This window comes from Vicugna pacos, chromosome 30, assembly GCF_048564905.1.
Source record: "Vicugna pacos chromosome 30, VicPac4, whole genome shotgun sequence".
NCBI lineage: Eukaryota > Metazoa > Chordata > Mammalia > Artiodactyla > Camelidae > Vicugna > Vicugna pacos.
The window spans coordinates 329,145-348,523 of NC_133016.1; the positions used below are offsets into that span (position 1 = coordinate 329,145).

At 60.3% G+C, this 19,379-nt stretch overlaps 1 protein-coding gene and 1 long non-coding RNA gene across 4 annotated transcripts in view; one reads left to right on the forward strand and one right to left on the reverse strand.

The window, feature by feature from the left end:
- Positions 1 to 434: 434 nt before the first annotated feature.
- The window catches only part of CTDP1 (CTD phosphatase subunit 1), a 30,881-nt gene continuing 11,936 nt past the window's right edge, over positions 435 to 19,379 (reverse strand). For all 3 annotated transcript variants that reach the window (XM_072952396.1, XM_072952395.1, XM_072952394.1), the window contains 8 exons: positions 18,245 to 18,335; positions 16,499 to 16,665; positions 14,605 to 15,582; positions 13,419 to 13,560; positions 12,493 to 12,696; positions 4,939 to 5,101; positions 1,405 to 1,589; positions 435 to 1,309 (listed from right to left, as the gene is read on the reverse strand). In XM_072952396.1, the coding sequence (XP_072808497.1) occupies positions 1,165 to 1,309; positions 1,405 to 1,589; positions 4,939 to 5,101; positions 12,493 to 12,696; positions 13,419 to 13,560; positions 14,605 to 15,582; positions 16,499 to 16,665; positions 18,245 to 18,335 (2,075 nt within the window). In that variant the 3' untranslated portion in view covers positions 435 to 1,164. The remainder of the gene's footprint in view (positions 1,310 to 1,404; positions 1,590 to 4,938; positions 5,102 to 12,492; positions 12,697 to 13,418; positions 13,561 to 14,604; positions 15,583 to 16,498; positions 16,666 to 18,244; positions 18,336 to 19,379) is intronic.
- LOC140690528 (uncharacterized) lies at positions 13,514 to 16,833 on the forward strand. The gene is made up of 3 exons (XR_012065838.1): positions 13,514 to 13,604; positions 14,235 to 15,626; positions 16,425 to 16,833. It is a non-coding gene; the product is annotated as an uncharacterized lncRNA (long non-coding RNA).

A 19,379-nucleotide genomic window follows, 5' to 3' on the forward strand; every position in this document is an offset into this window, starting at 1 on the left:
AAAGGCCAATTCGCCCGCTGCCCACCCCGGGGGCCGCGCGCGGCCTGAGGCCAGAGCCGAGGTCCCAGGGCAACCCCAGCCCAGGCCGTCTGGTGCCACGTCGTGTACAAAGTCTCACTCTCTACCTTGTCAGGGGTGAGGACCTACCAGCAAAGCTGCCTCAGTTTCCTTAGGCGCCTTAGATCTGATTTCCATAGATCTAGTAATCAGAAATGACACCTTTGAAAAGCTCCTCCCAGTAACAGGAAAACAGCCACGGAATGGCTTCAGAGAGCACCTGTTTTTGTTTAACCTTCCAAGGCCCCGGTAACTCAGCCAGGAATCTTCTGAGACACCTTCTGCCCCGCGAGCTCCCTGACAGGGTGGCGGTGCGGGGTGGCTCACCCACGCGGTGCGTGAGCTGGATCCTGCACAGAGGGAGTGGGGCAGAGGAGAAGGCTTACAAAAAGGACTTTTATTAAATGAAAGAAAAAATCTGTGTGTCAAATACGAAATCGATATACAAAACTTTACATCCGATCTCGCAGGGGAGCCAGGCTGCTACTGAGGGCAGCCCTCTGTCCAGACTCCAGACACCTGCGGAGGAAGGGGGAGGTCTGGGTGTGTGGAGTGGACCCCGTGCTGGAACCCGGGTCGCTGCAGAGCTCCAGGGGCCCGGCTGCCTCGGTGCTGCTCCCTTGGGCCCCCTAGGCCTGTCCACCCGATGTCAGGTTTTGACGCACGTGACTGTTCTGCCTCAGTTAACATCCAACACGTTTGTTTGGTGGCTATAGTTGTGAAAAAGCATGAAAATGTGGGTTCTCATGACATCGTCCCCCACGTGGTGTCGGATCCCCAGTCTCCTCCCTAAATGAAGTGCGGTATTTAGGGAGCCCCCCCCAAGCCCCTCATTGCCTGACAGCAGACCACAAGCTCCAGCTCGCCAGGCGGCTCCGCTGAGCTGACCAGCATCTTTGGCATGAACCACGCTCCCCGTCACACGCTGTCACTTAAAAAAGTCGGCTTTCCTGTAGTAAAATTTCTAAAAACACCTATTTTCTTCAAAATAACGTGTTTCTGTATGTTGAGCTGTGCTAAACAGACACGTCCCTCTGGAGAAAAGGCAACCCCACCGGGGGCGGCCTGTGCAGACGGAGGTGGCCGTGTGCCAGCCCCGCCCGGCGGTCACATGAGGTCGCCCAGCTCGGCCTCCAGCGCAGCCGCCATCTCGTCTGCCTCCGAGCTGCCCCCCTCCTCGTCCTCGTCCTCCTCGTCCTCGCAGCTGGACCCGCTGGCAGCATCCCCCTCGCTCAGCTTCCGCTTGTGGCCCCTGTGGGAGAAGCATGTGAGGCACTCGGCTCGCGGTGAGGCCCCCTCTCCTGGTGCTGCCCCCAACCCGACGGCCCCTCACCTGCCCGCGCTCACCTGGGCCCCCGGCCATCCGCTGCACTCCCCTCGCTGGATGGAGTGGACTTGAGCGCGCGTCCCCGCTGGGCCCCCGGGGCCTCAGGCTCACGGGGCCTCCGTCCCCGCTCCTCCTCCTCCTGCTCTTCCGGCCGCCTCCTCTCACTGTCGCTGTCATCACTGCCTTCTCCTAGGATGTCATCCACCTGACGAAGGGCCGAGGGCAGCACACTCTGAGACTGACGTCCCCGAGAGCCCAGAGATGTCCCTCGCCCAGGGATGAACCCACAGCAGCAGCACGGCCCCAACCGCCTCCCAGAACTCCGAAACGGGGCCGCAGTCAGGTGCTCGCAAACAGCGCCAAGGACCGTCAATGGGGCGCGTGGACGGACGATGGCCCAGGCCGTCCTCTCCTCTGTGCCCACCTCACTGGGCCCTGGGTCCCTGAGGGAGACCCGGGTGCAGGCCACGCAGAGCCTGACCCTGATGGGGCTCTGCCTCCAGCACACTTCAGGGCCCACGGTGAATGAGCAGGGCGTTCGTCTAAACCGAGGCTGAGGCGGGGAGGCTCCCATCAGCTGGAGAGCCAGGCCAACCAGGTGGCACCCCCTCAGAGCCCCTCCTGGGGAGACACGGAGCCGTAGGGGATGGCAGGGGCGCCTGGGGTGAAGCTCCGGAAACGCTCACTGAGGCTCCCCTGGGGCACCGGCCCCACCGCGCGGTGGCGAGATGTCTCAGAGGAAACCAGCGACCGCTCACGGGACTGACGGCGCGCGTGCGGCGGCGGCCTTGCGGGGCCACAGGACGGCTTTTGGACACTTTGGTTAATTCGTACTGAAGCCTTAAGCCACCAGACAGCAAACCCGTGTCTAAGGCCTCAGTTTCTCTAGTGAAACGTACTCATGTCCACACACAAACTCGCTCTGCGGACAGGTAGTGCTCACTGGTCCAAAGCTACCTTCACAGTCAGTGAAGACAAAGCACCCACGAAACGCCACGAAACTAAGTCTACGTCCTCCTCCTTGACAGGAGCTGCCATGGAAGTGAGAGGAAACCGCCAGCAGGCTGCACCCTCGGGGGAGAGGCCAAGGCGGGCCTGCACCCTCGGTGGGGAGGCACTTGGGGAAGCACATGCGAGGAGGCACACGCGGGGAGGTACACGCGGGCACGTACACGCGGGGAGGTACACGCAGGCCCACACACGTGCGGAAGCACGCAAGGGGTGGTGTGCACAGGCTGGGCCGGCTCCCTCACTGATGTTCGCACCATGGCCCATGTGGCACACGAGCCTCCACTCAGCACAAAGCTCCTTCACGTGAACCAAGATACACAAGGATAACTGTCTGGCATCGACAGGACAAAGAGCTAAGATGATCACGCTAGATGCACGTTACGTTTGTAATTCTTTTACAGAAGCAAGGAGGAGATTCTGTCTTAGACCTTGGGTTTGCAGAGACACTGACCTAAGATGCCAGCCTGTGCCTGGTGCATCCAAGGACAGCACGCACTTAACCAACAGTCCACGGGAAGCCACGCTACGCCACCTCGTGACCTTCTGTGCTTTCCCCTGAGAGGAGCCGAGACTCTGGCCGCAGAACAAAGAGGGGCTGGACGTGAAGGGAGCGGGGATGGCTCGGGGGCTGCGGGGCTTGGAGAGGGGTCTGCGCTTCCAGATGCCCTGGCTGTGGGGCCCCAAGATGAGGTCTCAAACGTTCAGAGCAGGCAGGCTCACCCAAGAACCAAGCACCTGTTTGCTGGTCACAGCCTGCAGCGAGAGCCCCCTCTGGTGGATTGAAATACAACTGCAACGGGCTCAGAGTCACTGCACGGGGGCCGTGGGGCCCCAGGGATGAGGTGTGGGGTGGGCACGGGGCTCCCGGGACAGGGCGTTGGGGGGGGACCTCGTATTTGACTCCATCACACCTCGCAGGACCCTCCACTCATGGAACAGAGGAAAGCACGCCCACCTAACAGTCGTACAGAACGACGCCAGGTGACCTGAAGCAGATCTTGTGATTCCCAGAACGTAACTGTGTTTGCAACATGTTTTCAGCAGAAAGCCCACTGAAGGAACAATGTCATTCAACGGGAAAATAATCTGCTGATAAATCGAGAAAAAGCACAAAAAGTAGGCCCACCAGTTAGGTCTCCAGTGTACAGATGGCTCTACAGAGACCAGAAGGGACCTGAGAAGGCTCTGTCCTCAGCGATCTCTAAAGAGCAGGAACCTCTGCTTAGAAAACTGACCTTGACTCTGGCAGATGCACGGCAGTTTTCTGCCAGGGCCTATCTCAGTTCAAGGAGCCTTCTGGGGTTTTCTCCTAAAACTTACCTCAACACTGACCAGTGAGCCTCACCGCTCCTGCCTCCTACTCTCAGGGGAGACCGAGCCGGCAGAATCGAGCCCCCGCCTCTGAGATCGGGACTCGCTCTGGGACCTGCCTGGGGAGGGAGCGCTCGACGCCGACACATTCCCTACTGTATGAGGGGTCTTATTCGCTCTCTCGCCCTCTCTACAGCCTAGTGAGCGCAGACCCCTCGTGGGATTCGATGACGCAGGCGGAAGCATCCCCATCTCACGGGCAGGGCTCACGGCCAGCACGCGCTGAGAACTCTGTCCGCCAGGCCTGCGGTCTCCCGGCTGCTAAGGCCAGAGCCCTGCTTTGGAGGCTCCCTAAGGCTTTCTGAGGGCAGGCGCCTCCCAGGAGAAGCCATGAGGCTGACCACTGGGACAGATCACTGAATGTGAACGGAATGTGCCTGCCGCCCCAGTGGTCCCCAGAGGTCCCGAGGACAACGCCCACCCACGCGGCACAGCGGGCAGCGGCTACGGCTCCTCACACGCCTCGGAGGTGAGAGTCTGAGGGGCGTTGGGCAGCGTCCGTCCTGACCAGGGCCTGGCTGGGGACTCTTGAGGGCTATGTTTACACATCGGTCCTTGCGAGGAACGTTCAGGCCAGGAGTAATGAGCACAAGCACCCACAGGGCCTGGCCCTTCTCTGGAGGGGCCTGGCTGTGACAGCCTGGGGGCCGGGGGGGCTGGGGGGGTCCAGGGCAGGCCGACGTGAGGGCCCGAGGCTGCTCGCGTGGGCAAGACACGGGCAACTGGTTGCAGAATCACCCCCAGTTCAGGCGTGTTTTGCTCCCAAGGAGAATCCCCTCTGCATTTAACCTTCAGTTCGGAGGGGATTCCATTGCCCAAACCTTCTTAGTGGTGTAACAACAAAGTACCAGTCTTCTGAGTGTGTTTCAGCAGTCCGTGTGCACCCGAGACGGCAGTAACTGGGGTCTCTCACCCTCAGCGCTGCTGATACTGTGGGGGCCGCCTGGCACCCCGGCCCCACCCACTGCACATCAGGAGCCCTCATTGGAACGATGACCCACACGCTGCCAAGTGGGCCGGGGGGGGGCGGGGGGGGGCGCGCACAGTCAGGCCCCACGGTTGGAATCACAAACCCGACTTTGGAAGTGGACTCAGACTGCATGCTGACGGCCCCCCGGTGCTGCCGTCCACCTCCTCACATGTGCCCTGGGGAGGGGACGGGCCGGCCTCACCTCTCTGTCCATGCTCTCCAGGTCCTCCCGGCACAGCGTGTACAGTGGCATTGTCTCCGACAGGCTGGGCTGGCGCTTCCTGCGCGGGGGGCCGGGCGGCTCCCCATCCTGATGGTCTGGCACGTCCTCACCAAACATCGGCGGTGGATGTGGCTGAACAGCCCTGAAACGAATTTCACAGGCCCCACGTGAGGAATCGGTCTGAGCTCACTTCCAGCCCCGACGCAGACGCCTGACCCTGGGAACAGGTGTGCAAACATGCACAGACCGTTTCAGCCGTGAAGACACGCTGTCTTGTCGGCAGTGCCTGCCCGGGCTGCATCAGTTTGCTTACGAACTGCAACCTTGGCGGGTCCAGCCCGACCACGGGCAGCCCAGGCTCACGCCTCCTCCAGCGAAAGCGAGCATCTACCTTCTCCTGCCAACACACTGAGGCTCACAGCCCGGCCGCCCTCATCTCAGAGCAAAGGGCAAGTATGGGGAGACGGTGAACAGAGGTCCCGCTCTTGACCTGGTGCCAAGTCTGTGCCCGCCTGGCCCCACGTCCTGGCTCCACACTTCATACTCCAGTCCATGACCCGCTGCAGCCAGTGGAGCCCACCCCCTGCAGTAACCAGGGGGCACCAGAGTCAGACACTCACGGACACATCCCCCCACGTGCCCGTGGTGACCGCGGGAGGCTGGGACCCCGACAGCCGCCCAGCAGTGACGATGGCCCCACAGGGGTCAGCAGCGCCTGCAAGGGACCTCGACCCCCCCCCAGCAGAGTCGAGGTGAGCTGTGCCCCTACTTCTGCTGCTGAAGCAGAGCAGTGAACGCAGCCACACAGAGCATCACAGGAGGTCCTGACTGTCACGACGAGACGGGAGACTGTTCAGGGTTCAACCAAAAATCTCTGAGAAGCAGGGAGATCGCAAACTGAACGAGAAGGGCAACCAGGAGATGTCAACTCTGAGGTGACAGAAATGACGGAATTACCTGATGAAGATTCTTAAGTATCCATGATAAAAAAATGCTTCAACAGGCGATTACAAGCACACTCAAGGTCTGTGTTATTTCCCGTAACTGTCTGTGAATCTACAATTACCTCAAAATAAAACCTTCAAGAAAACAAAATGTTCACAACTTACACAACACAGCTGATGACAGATAAATTACAAGGGGTCTAGAATTTCAGACGTTGTCCGAGCAGGGAAGTATGTTTGATTTCCAACTCTGTGAACCCAGACTCCTTCCCAGCCCTGCGTCTCCTTGTGGGACGCCGCTCCACTCCCCCGCACAGGCACCTGTCACCTCCACCTGCAGACACCCCTGCGGGAGGCCCAAGGCTTAGGCCCAGTGACCACCCCTCGGAGCCTCGCACATCCCACGGACGGCCCCGGCCCTGGTTCTGGCTCGGGGTGGCTCCAAACTGCACCTGCCAACTGCTCCCGTGTCCAACGCTCTCCCTAAGCGCTCCACACAGAGGAAGCTTGTGCGAGAGCACGTTCACGCCTGCTGACCACAGCCAGGGAGACCACACCACAAGGACCTCTGCTCCCAACCCCCCAAGGTGCCAGTAGACTAGCCCGCAACCAAAGCATCAAAGCAAAAATCACAGAAACTGAGCATCCTCAGAGCCTTCGCCCGGGAGAGCCCGTGGAAGAGCCGCAGCTGCCCGGAAGCCTGGCACCTGTCACAATAAGGCCCACGCGGGCTCCAGGCTTAGAACACTGCTGAGTCACAAGCCTGGGAGGCGAAGGGAGGGGGCCCCCCGCCCTGGGCACACGGGTGTGGGTCAGCTTCCAGAGGCAGGAGCAGCAGAGCCAAGGGCTGACTGCGCAAACAGAGGCAGACGGACCAGGCACAGACGTGTCGGGCACAGCACGCCATCAGATAAACGGGAGGCTCTCGGTCTGCTCGGAGCGCTGCTGCTCTCCTGCGGAGATGGGCCACTTCACCAGCTTCGGAAGCAGAACCACCCACAAGCCGTCGACCGCCTGCCAGTCTTAGGAGAACGTACGGTCTCCTGCACACGTGAGTGGGGCGAGGATGGAGCGTAACTCGCGAGACGAAGGCTATCTAGAAGACGTCTCCGGCCTCCTCCGAGGAGATGGTCTCCATCGGGGCAGCGTGCTGGTGCGGCTGGAGCAACGCTGCCCCCTTCACAGAGTTCACGGAATAACCGGACAGTGAACCATGTTACTGTCCCTCTGTGTACCTAAGTGGTTGGACGAGAACTAACAAAAATCAGTGCTTTGGTGGGGATCACACTTTCAAGTTAAAAAAAAGAGAAAATTTCACCGAAAGTCAACTCATTAGAATAAACCCCAGCCCAACGCGTGTGTTTTCCTCAGGAAAGACAGGCAGAGCTGAAGCCTCTCTTTTCTGCACCACGTGGGACTGAACTGCGACTGTTCATGTAAATCACACACATTTCGGGACAAGTCCGGGCCCTCCGCGCCTCATCGACAGCACCGTCACACAAGTGGGAGGAAGCCCCTCACGTCTGCGCGGTTGTTTCCAGACAGCACTTAACTGCTCCCTCCTGTCTCAGAAGCTCCTCGCCTGCCGCCACTGACTCCCAGCGAGGCTGAGCAGTTGAAAACCCACTGCTGTACATAATTTTTAAATATGCCAAACAGTTTAATATGCCTTTGTTCTTCACATTTAAGAGAAACGAGCCAAATGTTTGTCACTTTATTTTCAGCGTGAAGCAGATCTAAAGCCAGGACTCACTCGGGTAAACGTCAGCACAGGACTGACCTGGGGCTGCTTTAAGCTACGCAAACGCTATTGTAAAACTGCAATTTAAGAACTGTCATTTCTGTGTCATTTTAACACACAGATCCTTCCTGGCATCTCCTGCATCCTTCTAATTCAAAGTACAGCATCTGTAGGCTGTCCCTGCAGTGGAAGCCTGAACCACGCTGCCGGGAGGACCCTGGTGAACACAGCGCTCGGAAGGGGGACAGCCCCGTGCTCCGCCGTCCCTCATTTCCAGTGTCGTGAACCACGGTGTCGTTTTACTCCTGGGGGGGTCATCTGAGCTAATCTGGGCAGTGACCATCGCCAGGCGGCCCAGGGAGGTTGTCAACTCCCCAGAGGCCAGAAGTGTTCAGGTCAAATCAAGACTCACACAGACGGAAGATGAAGGCCACAACAGCACCTCCTCGTGCTCATCTCTGTGTCTGTGCCACCACTGCCACCTGAGTTGGAAACCCCAGACTCGCCACAGGCCCCCAGGGCTGCCCGCACGGGGACACGGTACTCTCGGAGCCCAGTCCCTGGCCTCCCTGTCCCATCACGACAGCCACCACAAGATCGTAGCCTGGGAGCCTGTGATGCACCCCAGGGCACTTCCTGAAGGAGCCGTGGCTGTTCAGGGAGCCGCCAGCACCTGCCTGCCTTGTCCTTGCCCATTGACACCCCCTCTTCCACGAGCCACAGGCCAAGGGCGGGAGGCCACCCCACTGCGAAGGGCAGGGCTGCTTGTGGGGCTGGGGCTCCAGACACAAGGGCATGCATCCCCGTCCTTGGTGAACCACGGCGTCTCAGTCCAGCACCGATCCCCGCGGTAAACCCAACACCAGGCGTTTCGGGGACTGCTCGCCCCTACGAGTGAAACTTACCAGCACCCCCGCCCACCAGCCCAGGAAACCAGGAGGAGCAGGTACAGAGTGCACGGAGGCGGGGCGCTGTCAGGCGCTGTCGGGGGTTTCCAGGCAAGACAGGTGGCAGGGAGCAAACTGGGGAGAGTGCAGCCCTGTGCCTGCTAGGGGAGCGTCAGGGGCTCCTCCCAGGACACCACCAAAGGAGCCTCGTTCTCTTCTGCTTAACAGACAGCTGTCTCTTTGAAGGCTGACGGTGCCCCCAAATCTGGAGACGGTGCAACCGCTGTGTGAACGCCCAGCTTCCTCAGTGCCTGGCCCAGCTCCCGTGTGCTGGCAGCCCCTCGGCTCTGACACTGCGGGTGGCCCGGCCATCCAGACAGGCCTGGAGGTCTGGAAGGGGCTGTGCTAATGTGTCCGCCCCCAGGAGACCTGGCCCCACCAGCACCCCTCACCGCCTGTGCCTCCCGAGCATGCAAGGCCCCGAAGACGAGCATCTCCCTTTCCTCACTCACAGCATCTCATGATCTACGAATGTTACTACCCAAATGAGCTGGTGGCGACTACAAAAGCAGCTCTTAACTTTCTTGCTACACAAAAACATTAAACCTTAAGAGATAAAAATCCATTCTTTAATTGTACACGTTACAATTTACATTGTGGTGCCACTTAATGGTACATCACGGCACGAACACACCATTAACGCCAGCGTTAACGTGTAACACACACACTATTACAGGACAGGTCGTAAAACAGGCTTTTTCTCATCTCTGGTCTTTAAAAAGCTGAACCACGCCGTGCTCATCCTGGCTTCTCCCTCGTCCAGCCCGTGGCCGGGAGTTGTGGCGGCCGGGGCCTTCCCTGCTGACCCCCGTGCGGGGTGCACGCCCCAGGTATCCTCCTCCCGCGTCGCCTTTCACGCGCCTGGTTTCCGTCTCTCCAGTCACCCTGAGGCCCTGCACTTGTCAGTCTGGGCGCCTGTCTGCCTGTCGTCACGGGTTGCAATTCTCTGCGGAGATGGCTCCACCTTCCCACCCGGCCTGCTGTCCTCCCAGCACATCAACGCAGTGACACCGTCTCTAAGGCCCCTCCACCCTCCCATCGGGGGTCTGCTCCGATGGCCTCTAATCCCAACCTTGCCTCAGAGCCCTGGGGGCACCGCCATGGGCATGGCTTCATCCACGCTGGACACACGAGACACGCCCTCAGGAAGGGCTCTGCCGGCTCGCTCCTCTCAGGCGCAGGAGAAGCCCCGCCGTGCAGGGTGCTGGCCGATACCCTCCCATGGCTGGTGCGCCCGCTCGTGAGACTTCTGGCCATCTGCAGTGGGAGGACCAATCCCATCAGAGCAGTGCCCTCTTACCAGGACCAGAGCCCTTCCACCTCAGGCCTGGTGCCCTCAGTCTGTGGGCAACTCTTGCAGCGAGAGCCAGTCACCGCACAAGCGGGCTCGGGCTGAGAATTAACATCGGCACTGGACCATCACTGTTTCCTGCTGGGGAAGGTGTGAGAAGTGGTGGCGGGACTGGCTCTCCCCACCTGTTCCCCGGCCCCTCCCTGAGTGCGAGCTCACACCCTCCTCCACCAGGAGGGCAACTCCAGTGCGGGTGGCGGTAAGGCTCTCCCTGCCGTCCCGCAGGCTAACTGACCGTGGCCTGTGTCCCCGACAGCCTCGAGGCTGCAGGCTCCTGAGTTGTGACCCTGGGAGCAGTGAGCCAGCAGGGCCTGCACCCACGGCCCCCGCGCTTGGAACCTGTGAGCGCAGGGGCCTGGGTCCACGTCCCTGAAGGCCCCTGCAGGCAGCACCCACAGTCCTGCCTGGGGAGGGTCCCCCTTGGAGGTGTGTCCTGCACACCCACTGGGTTTACTTTCAAACGGAGGAGCCTCAGAAACAAGGGTGATGCCCCGTTCAGAATGCTTCAGTGGAGCAATGACTGCACGAAGACGAACACTACGTGGTGACAAATGGACCATCCTGACCCACAGGTCTGCACACGTGAGGAGTCTGAGGAAGGGGCGACAGGCCTCTGTTTCGGGTGCCGATGTCCTCAGGGACAGTAAAATACAGAGCTATAAGCCCAAACCCGAATCTCCTGCGGGAGCTCCCTCAGGCACTGGGACGCTTCTGCCCTGAAGGCAAGGTCCCCACAGCAGGAGCGCGGCGTCGCGGGCCTGGGCTGGGCCTTCCCTCAGCCGCCTGCCACCCGCTCGGCGCCGGTGACAGAAAACGCCCAAATGTCTACTCTGTCCTGGGGCCTCAGGTAAGCTATGACTCAAAAAACACGGACTTGAAATAATGCCAGATCAACGTAACATGTTTAAAAAGAAGGCGGAGGACAGGAGGAGCAAAGTGAGAAACTCCTCGAGAAGACCCGACAGTGAAAACCGCAGCTGTAACCGGGACTACAGAGAGAACCCCAGCCCCGGCGGCTCGGCGAGAGCCATGGAGGTCCCCCCGGCACCTCGGCGGGTGGCGTCATCTTCAGAACACACTTCTACCCACAACAAACGTTTCCCCGACGACACAGCCACAAGGCGTCAGACCCCAGTAAGGCAAAGGGAGTCCATCCGGGATGTAAGCAGCCGCCCGACGTAAGACCCAAAAGGCTGACCGGTGTGCGTGGGGGGCCCCCCGGCAGCTGGAGACGACCGCTGGGGACGTCTGCCTCCACTCCCCACCGGGCGGGCGGGTGTGAGGGGCCAGCACTGGACGGAGGGCGAGGGCGGGGCCGGGTCCTCCGGGTGGGGCCACGGACCCTAGTGAGTTTTTGGAAAACAACTGACCCCGTTTGTTAAGGACAAGGGTACACGTGCCCTTCAGCCCAGCAGCCCTGCTCTCGGGAAGGAACTCGCACGTAAACAGAAGCACAGACGTCGCCACGTGTCTCTTCAAATGACTAACCGTCACTGGGAGAAGATGGAGGCTTCATCAGTGACGACGCCTTTGCTTGAAAACAACAGAACAAACCACCAATCAAGTAGCCCAAGTCAAACTGGCCTAAGAGGCCGAACAGGGCGTCTGTCCGCTCACGTGTGGAGCCCAGCAGCGGGGCCAGCAGACGCCCACGTCCACTCTGCACACACCAGCCCTGGTTCGCAGCGGCCCCGCAGCGTCGCTGTGGCCAGAGGGTGTGGAGTCACTGCCCACCCACAGAGCACTCTGGTGGGGCCCCGCCGGTCAGTGCAGGCAGGTCAGCGTAGGCCCGAGGAGTCAAGGCAGAAGGAGCCGGCTGCCACACGTGGGCTGGCTCTCGGGAAGGGCTCTGGGCTCCAGAGAGCAGGGGACCCAGAAGCAAGATGACACGTGTCCATCACACACAGTTCACAGCGACGGCCACTCACGGAAGACAAGACAGAGCTTCGGACCCTCCTTTGAACCTCAGGGTGTCCTAAGGTGCCTCACCAAGTGCTGTGTAAGGCCCTCAGCCCGGCAGAGGTCCTCCACACACAGGGAGGAAACAGACACTTGTGGAGATGTGGGTGGAGACCACTGGCCATGCTCCTCTCAGGGCAGTGCCATCCCCACCCACCTGCACTCCTGCTCACAAACTGCCCCAGCCGCCACGACCCTCAGTTTGACCCGAGTCGGAAGTGGGACAGGGAGGCTGGGCCTGCTGAGGGCGGGAGCCGCAGAGCAGAGCTGCTCCCGATGGCCCGAGCAGGACCCTCCTCCCTCGTGACAGTTCTCTCCGTCCTGCAGGGGGGACAGGCCTGCAAGGGCGAGGCAGGAGGGTCAGATCCCGCCGCCCAAGGCCTGCCTCCGCTGGGAGGACATGGGCTGGCACCCCGACACCAAGCAAAGGCTAAACCACGGACTCGACTTCACAGTTCTGGGACCCAAGGCAGGACAGGGAACGTGGAGAAAGGCCCCACGTGGACATGCGTGAGGAGCATGCCCCAGCCCGACCCTCATGCGCGGACCACCAGCGCCCCAGCGCGCTACCTGCTGGCTGAGCCCACGTACCTGAAGGAGGAGAGCTCTGCGTGGACGGGCAGGGAGCCGGGGGGCCCGGGGCCCGCAGCGCCCTTCCGAATGAGCCTGCCCGTGCTGGCGTCATACACCCGAGCCTCGGGGCCGGGCAGGGCCTTGGGATGGACGGGCGTCGGGTGGAACAGGGTGGTGGGAAGCACACCCTGCCTGTCGGGAAAGGCTGCCGGGCCGTCCTCCCTGCAGGATGAGAACGAGGGCCATGAGGAGGGGCTGGCACTGACGTGGGACCCAGCAACCTCTGCTCAGGCTGGGAGCTGAGCCCTCCTGCCCGCGGTTCCTCCCTCCACGTCTGCACGTGAGGACACGGTTCTTCCTAAGTAAGCCTGGGCCCCCCGAGAGGTGGGCATGGGGGCCACCCTGCTGTCTCTGGTGCTTCCCCTCCAAGCACGGAATTGACTCTGCCCAGACAGGAGCCCTATCAAAGTTGCCTCAATAGAAACAGGCCTGCACGGTGCACCCCCACCCCCGGCTGCCCCTGGGGACTCACGACCTGCCAACCGGTCTTCTGCCCCACCCCAGTCCCGCTCACCACCTCCCTCCACGTCGGACCCCACAAAGGCTTTGTGACTTGTTACAACCACATCCTAGCCACAAAGGAAAGACACACAAACTAAGCTTTGTTGCTAAAAGCCACACTGTGTCTCAGAAAAGGCAATTTTGTTCCTTCCCCAGGAAGCAATGCTCAGAGGTGCTTTTCAAGATGACCTGCTTGGAGCCTGCAGCACCTGCGGCGAGGGTGGCAGGGGACAGATGAGCGGCCTCTGGAGGAAGGAGCAGCAGACCTCCACCCCAAGCCTGTCTTTCCCCATCCGCACCCTGGGGGCCAGGGGCCGGCCTGGCTGGCTGTGGCAATGCCGTGCTGGGAGTCCTGGGCAGGGAGGCTGGGGGCCGGTGCTCACCTCTGTGCCCTGCCGTGGTCATCCCTCAGCGGGAACAGCTGCTCCTCCACCTTGTCCCACCGCTCCAGGCAGCTCCACAGCCAGTCGGGGTTGACCACGTGCAGCTGCCCACACTCCTGGGCCTGGCGCACCTTCTCCGTGCCTGCAAGCAAACACCCGTCAGTGCAGTGCTGCCGTCAGGGCAAGGTGCGCAGGCTGGGGTCCCGGAGGGGTGACCTCACAGCAGGGCGGTAGGCCAGGTTTGCAGGGACACCGTTTCATGATGGCTCAGGAAGGGTCTCAAGCCTCCGCTGGTACCACCTCTCTCAGTGTCCACTGCAGAGCCTGCAGCTCGCTCTCTTCCCGAGAACACAGTACCACGTCCCCAAGTCCTGCTCCACTGCCCCAATCAGGAAGCCGCTGCAAGCCCCTCTCCTTGCTACACGGAGTCTCAGCTCCTCCGCTGGCCGTTTAAGGTCACAACCCTAGTCCCCCTCTGCTGGGACCCCTCATTTCTCCACCCCTGGAGCCCGCCGTCTCCCACCATCTCCCAGAACAGTAACAGACCACTCTGGATGCAGGCGGGGCAGACACACAACAGCACCTGATGTCCCGGGAAGGTCTCCTCCACCATCGGGGAGGGCCTGTCCCACCCGCGAGTTCACAGAGGACCTTGCAGATCATGCTCTGTTGGGGGCAGGTGTTCAGAAGCCCTGACTCAGCGGCTGCAGATGAGGGAGGGGCAATGACCAGAGAGGCCGGCCTGCAGCAGGCTTTGTTTGGAAAACACCAAACTGCTTCAAGGAAGTAATGAGGTTCTTCTGACTTTCTTTAAAGGAAAAGGGCGTGAGCATGCCTTCACGGTGCGCCAATCACTGAGGGGCCGTCCGCTCGGCTGAGACCAGCAGTGCCTGAGCACCTGAGGGAAGCTCCGCCGTAACCCTCACTCACCACCTATATTCAACCGGGGTGCACATGGGTCCTGACCAATCTGCGCCTCCCCTGTTCAACCTCGACACGTGTGACCACACACAGCGGCTGGGCAGACGCGCTGGGGCCCCAGCTCCACCCCGACCCAGGTACAACCTGCTCATTTCACACGCGGCACGGGGCCACACGCGGGGACAGCCGCCGAGTCAGAGCTGGGGCTGTCCCCAGGGAGAGGCTGCACCAGGACCCCACTCCCACCAGGGAAGGCCCGACTCACCGGCCCGCGCCGCGATCAGGTGGGTGGCCCTGTCGGGGGCGTCGGGGTCCAGCACCAGCTGGGTGAGGATGCGCGCACCGAGCGCCGTGGCGTGGTAGTGCTCCCGCGTCTTCTCCACCGGGAAGTCTGTGGGGTGCAGCCCACTGAAGATGATGGTGACATCAGCCAGCACCCTGCTCCTGAGCTCGGGCACAATCTTCCGGATGTCGGGGGGCTCCCGGGCCTCCCCGCGGAGGAAGCGGTCGTACTTGGCGTAGTAGTCAGAGTGCACACGGGCCAGGATCTCCTCCAGGTGCACCAGGTGGTCATCGTCGTCGGCGTCCTCCTCCTCCTCCTCCTCCTCCTCCACGCTCTGGTCCAGGGACTCACCCACCGTGATGCCTGACTGCTCGCTGTTCTGCGACTCCGTCTCGGCCTCCTTCCTGTCAGCACAGCCGCTGCCCAGCCCGCAGAGGCCGTCCCGCTCGCCCTCCTCCTGGCCGTCCAGGTGGGCACCGGGCGTGGGCTCCCCGCAGTGGTTGGCACCCGCAGGCCTGTCCGCCGCTGCGCCGGGTGGGCCGCCCTTGCCGGCGTCCCGGGGGGCCTTGGTCTTCCGGGCCCTCTTCTCCCCGCTCTCGCAGTCAGAGGCGGCGGGGGACGGCCGGCCTTCAGACTCACTGCTGCTCCCGCTGTCACTGGGGACGTCCAGCTCCAGGTCGGGGCCTGTGGGGCCCCACACGGGCCGCTTCTCGGGCTGTGTCCGCCCCCGCTGCTGTACACATGATGGGGGCCCCCTGCCATCGGCCCCAGGGGTGCGGGCGGCGGGCCGGGCGCCCCTGTCCTCCTCTTGCCCAGGCCAGGGCCAGCCCCCCCGTGGAGCAGCACCTCCGTTTAGCTCCCTCGCTGGTTTCCCGAGGCCGTTGCTCTGCTCAACCCCAGACACCTGCCTTCCTTCCTCGGGGTCCCTGACGGATGGAGGCTGTTCCGGGATGTCGGCACCTTTTAGAAGAAGGATTTACTACACGTGTGCACGAGAGAAAAAGGTGTGTCACTCAGCATCTAACAGGGACTTCCCGCTCAAGCAGACCTGGTTGCCTCCCACGGCTGCGGGCTTGAACCCCACTCTGGCCCAGGGTTGGCAAACCTCTGCTGGGAGGAGCTGGAGAGAAAACACTCAGGTCTGGGGACCTCACACGCTCACTCTGCTTTGGTTTCCACGACGACACAAAACATGCCGCATGCTTAGTGTCCAGGCCGCGGTCAGGCCGGGCCTGTGGACGGCAGCCTCCACAAGCCGTGCTGTCCAGCCTGATCCTCCGTGGGGATGCTCTTGGGTCCCACCCCTCCTGGCCTGCACCTCAGGGTCATTTCAGTGACTGCAGCAATAACCGTATGCCTCGAAGTATTTCATTTAAAAACTAAAGATCATCAGAAAAACTTCATTTAAACCAAAACTTTAAATTTTCTCCAGATTTTAGGTTCAGGCTTGCCTGGCAGGCGCAGCTGCACGCCTCCCCGCTGGCTCCGGGCCAGGGCACGGCGTCGGCCTCCCGCGTGCCAGAGCCTCACACCAGTGTGCTCTCTGCACACAGTGCAGCGGCCAGATTCCCAGAGTCACGTTTGTCCTTCAAGGAAAGCTGGGAATGAAAGGCAGTATTCAGATGCACTAAGTTGTATTCTTTAATCTTCACTCACTCAAAAAACGTTTAGGTTAGTACTGTCAGAAAAAAATAACTGAAGCCAAATAATATCGTGCTTTTCAGCGTAAATAAATAAACCAACAACCTGTATAACTAAAGTAATAAAAAGAAATAAAACCAAACTGAATTCTGAATTTACAGTGGCCGTGACAGAGATGAGAGGAGAAAAACAGGAGCAAACACTCATCCTCTGACGCCCCGGCGGAGTGGCCCACCTCTCTTCCTGGCCTGAGGCTCCCGGGACCCAGACGGGGCGTTGACGTCCCCCGTGCCCTGGAAGTACACGTACTTCTTCACAGTGATCAGGTTGGGGGCAAACTTCCAGACGTCTTCTCGGTCATCAATGATGCAAACCATTGAGTCTCCACAAGGGAAGAGATTTCTGGGAGTAAGAACCCATCAAAATTACCAGCACAGTTTATAAAATAATCCTCAATCAGAAGTTAAGAGTGTCTCTTATATGAAACCACCGGAGAGCAAATTCCCTAGAAACAGATACACTGAGAGCCTTCATTCAGCTCGCGTGTAAAATCTCCAAGTTTCCGCAGAAAGCAACACTAAGACAGGCTTCTTCGCTTCTGAGATCCCTCAAAGCGGGAGTCAGAACACTTCCTCTAAAGGGCCAGAGGGACGGGGTTGTTCAGGGGCCTCGGGAGCCCTCGTCCACAGAAAGCTGGTGTGGACCAGTAGGGCTGGCCGCACCCCAACACGACTTCATCTACACACACAGGTGTCCAGCCCACGGCCAGGGGAGAGCTCTCAGTCACAGGGGGAGGGCGAGCCCTTACTCGAATCTCAGCTGTCTGGAATACCCAACCGTTCCCTGCAGGGCACCTACCTGACATCGAGTCCAGAAAGGGATTACTGTTCTCCCCGAAGCTGTCAGGGTGCACGGGGTGAGCAGAAATATGAGCGAGGGTCCAAAAAGCCACTTAACAAAAGCGGACCTCCCTGTGGGCTTTTAACTTGATTTCTGCCCACGACTGAGACCCACGGAGGGAGGTGCCGAGAGCCAAACTTCAGAGGGTGCGAGCCCTGTGCCTGCCTCCTGGGTCGAAAAGCAAACCCAGGAGGGGCGCCTGACGCCCTTCAGGTTCTCCAGCAGCCGATTAAGCCTGCGACTGCCCAGAAAAAGTGTTCATGCGTCCGAAGTTAATGTTATTTCCTGAGTCTGTTTTCGTCGTGGCAGGTGAAACACAAAAGGCAGCTCAAGTACCCGGCACACTTAACTCCAGATGCGGGAGGTAAAAACCACACCAAATCTAGCCCAGGGAGCAGACCCAGCGGCCCAGACCTGCACCACCCGAGGGCCCTGGAGCCTGCTCCCCCCACAACACCCACAAAAAGTGGTGTCTGATGTAGTGTAATGGGGCGGGCTACTTTTCTGGGTAGAAGTGGGGAAATTCTTTGTACAGGGGAAGCAAAAAATTCTCAAAATATAAAACAGCCCTTTGTCAATGCCTGGCCATCCCTGTGGTGAAAGCAAAGGCCAGGACAGGGAGGGGAGGAGTGGGAGCAGGCACTGTCGGACTCAGGACTGTATCACGTCCTGAGGGACAACAGCACACGAGAGTCTAAAGCCAACACCCCTGCCAGCAACCCCTCGAGACTCCTGACCCGGCAAAGCCACCGCCTTGCCCGCGGGGAGCCCTGGGTGTCCCTCTCCCACCACCTCCACTCGCCCCCTTCCAACTGCTACGACTCCACTGCTCTCGGGGCCTCTCCCCACCCCTGTCGCCCTGGGCTCCGGCCCCAAGTTCCCCAGAACCGCCAGTGCCTGGACATCCATAGAGACGCAGGGATGGGAGGGTCTGGGGAGAAGACAGCCGGCATGCTAAGTGCCGGAAAACCAACAGTGGGAACCAGGAGAATCAAGGCAGAACCGCTGTCTGACGCTCCAAGTGCAGTCAGCGGGGACGGCACGGGCGCCCCAGCAAGGAACACACCAACCAGGTACATACCTCAGATTCCCTGTTTTAGAAAACGGGTCAATACATTCGTCCCTCGATAATATTCGGTGAGAAAAAAGCTTCTTCTCAGGATCCAAGAACCCTACGAAAGGAGAGCAGGACGAGGTCATGTGTGTGGGATGCACGAGGTCCCACTGTGCACGTGGCGAGGCCGTTCCGAACGCGGGAAGCGCCGCAGCAGGACTGGCGCCAGCGCCCTCCTCGCTCAGGCGGGACAGCCGGCCACTCCCCGCCTTCCACTCTTAGTTTAACACACGTCAGGCCACCCGTGCAGCCAACGCTGGCTGCATTTCACACCCCCTGGGGTCTCGCTAGGCTGGAAGGCGGGAGCATGAGCTTCATGCCCAGGAAGCTCAGGGCCTCCGGGGCAATACACCCAGGCATGCCCCTCAACACCCGCACACGGGGTGCTTGGGGCACCGGAGAGGGGCCCAGACATGGGAGAAGTGGCGGTCCCGACTGGGGGCTAAAATCTTCCTGAGCCCTCATCGTTCACAGGACAAAGTGGGCGGCAGCACCTCTAACCTCGCACCCCGCCTGCAGACTCCACCCACAGCCGGGCCTGCTGCAGACCTCTCACCCAGACAGGGAAGCCCTGCGTAGCTCCAAGTGCATCCTGTCCCCCCAGTCACCCTCTTCTCCAGCCTGGCTTCCAGCCCACCCTCCCTGTGCCGCCCAGATCCCGCCTCATCCCTGACGCCGGATGACACCGTGAATCTGACACTGTGTCTCAATCCCTGCCTTCATTGAGTCATCAGTATCTCGTTAACAGAAAACTCGCTCTTACAGAAAAAACGTAACACTACTTTCCAACACAGAAAGAACGCTGTCACTCCTGTATGGACGCTGATGGTTCTCAGCAGCTAAGCCGAAAGCTGATGAACAGAATTATTAAGTCTCTACAATGAATCAACGAAAAGCAAGCAAAGCCTCAATGGACATACTTCCACCCTAGCTACAGTGAAGGTGCCATTCTGTGGAAGGAGTGACTTTCACAATTAAAAGCTGACGGAAAGAGAAAGCTGCAGAAACCATCGCTGTTAAAAGCCACTCAGGCATCAGAATGAACATCTGGCCTCTTGCTGTCACCTGTGAATAATCACACTGACACAGGTGACCAGCTGAC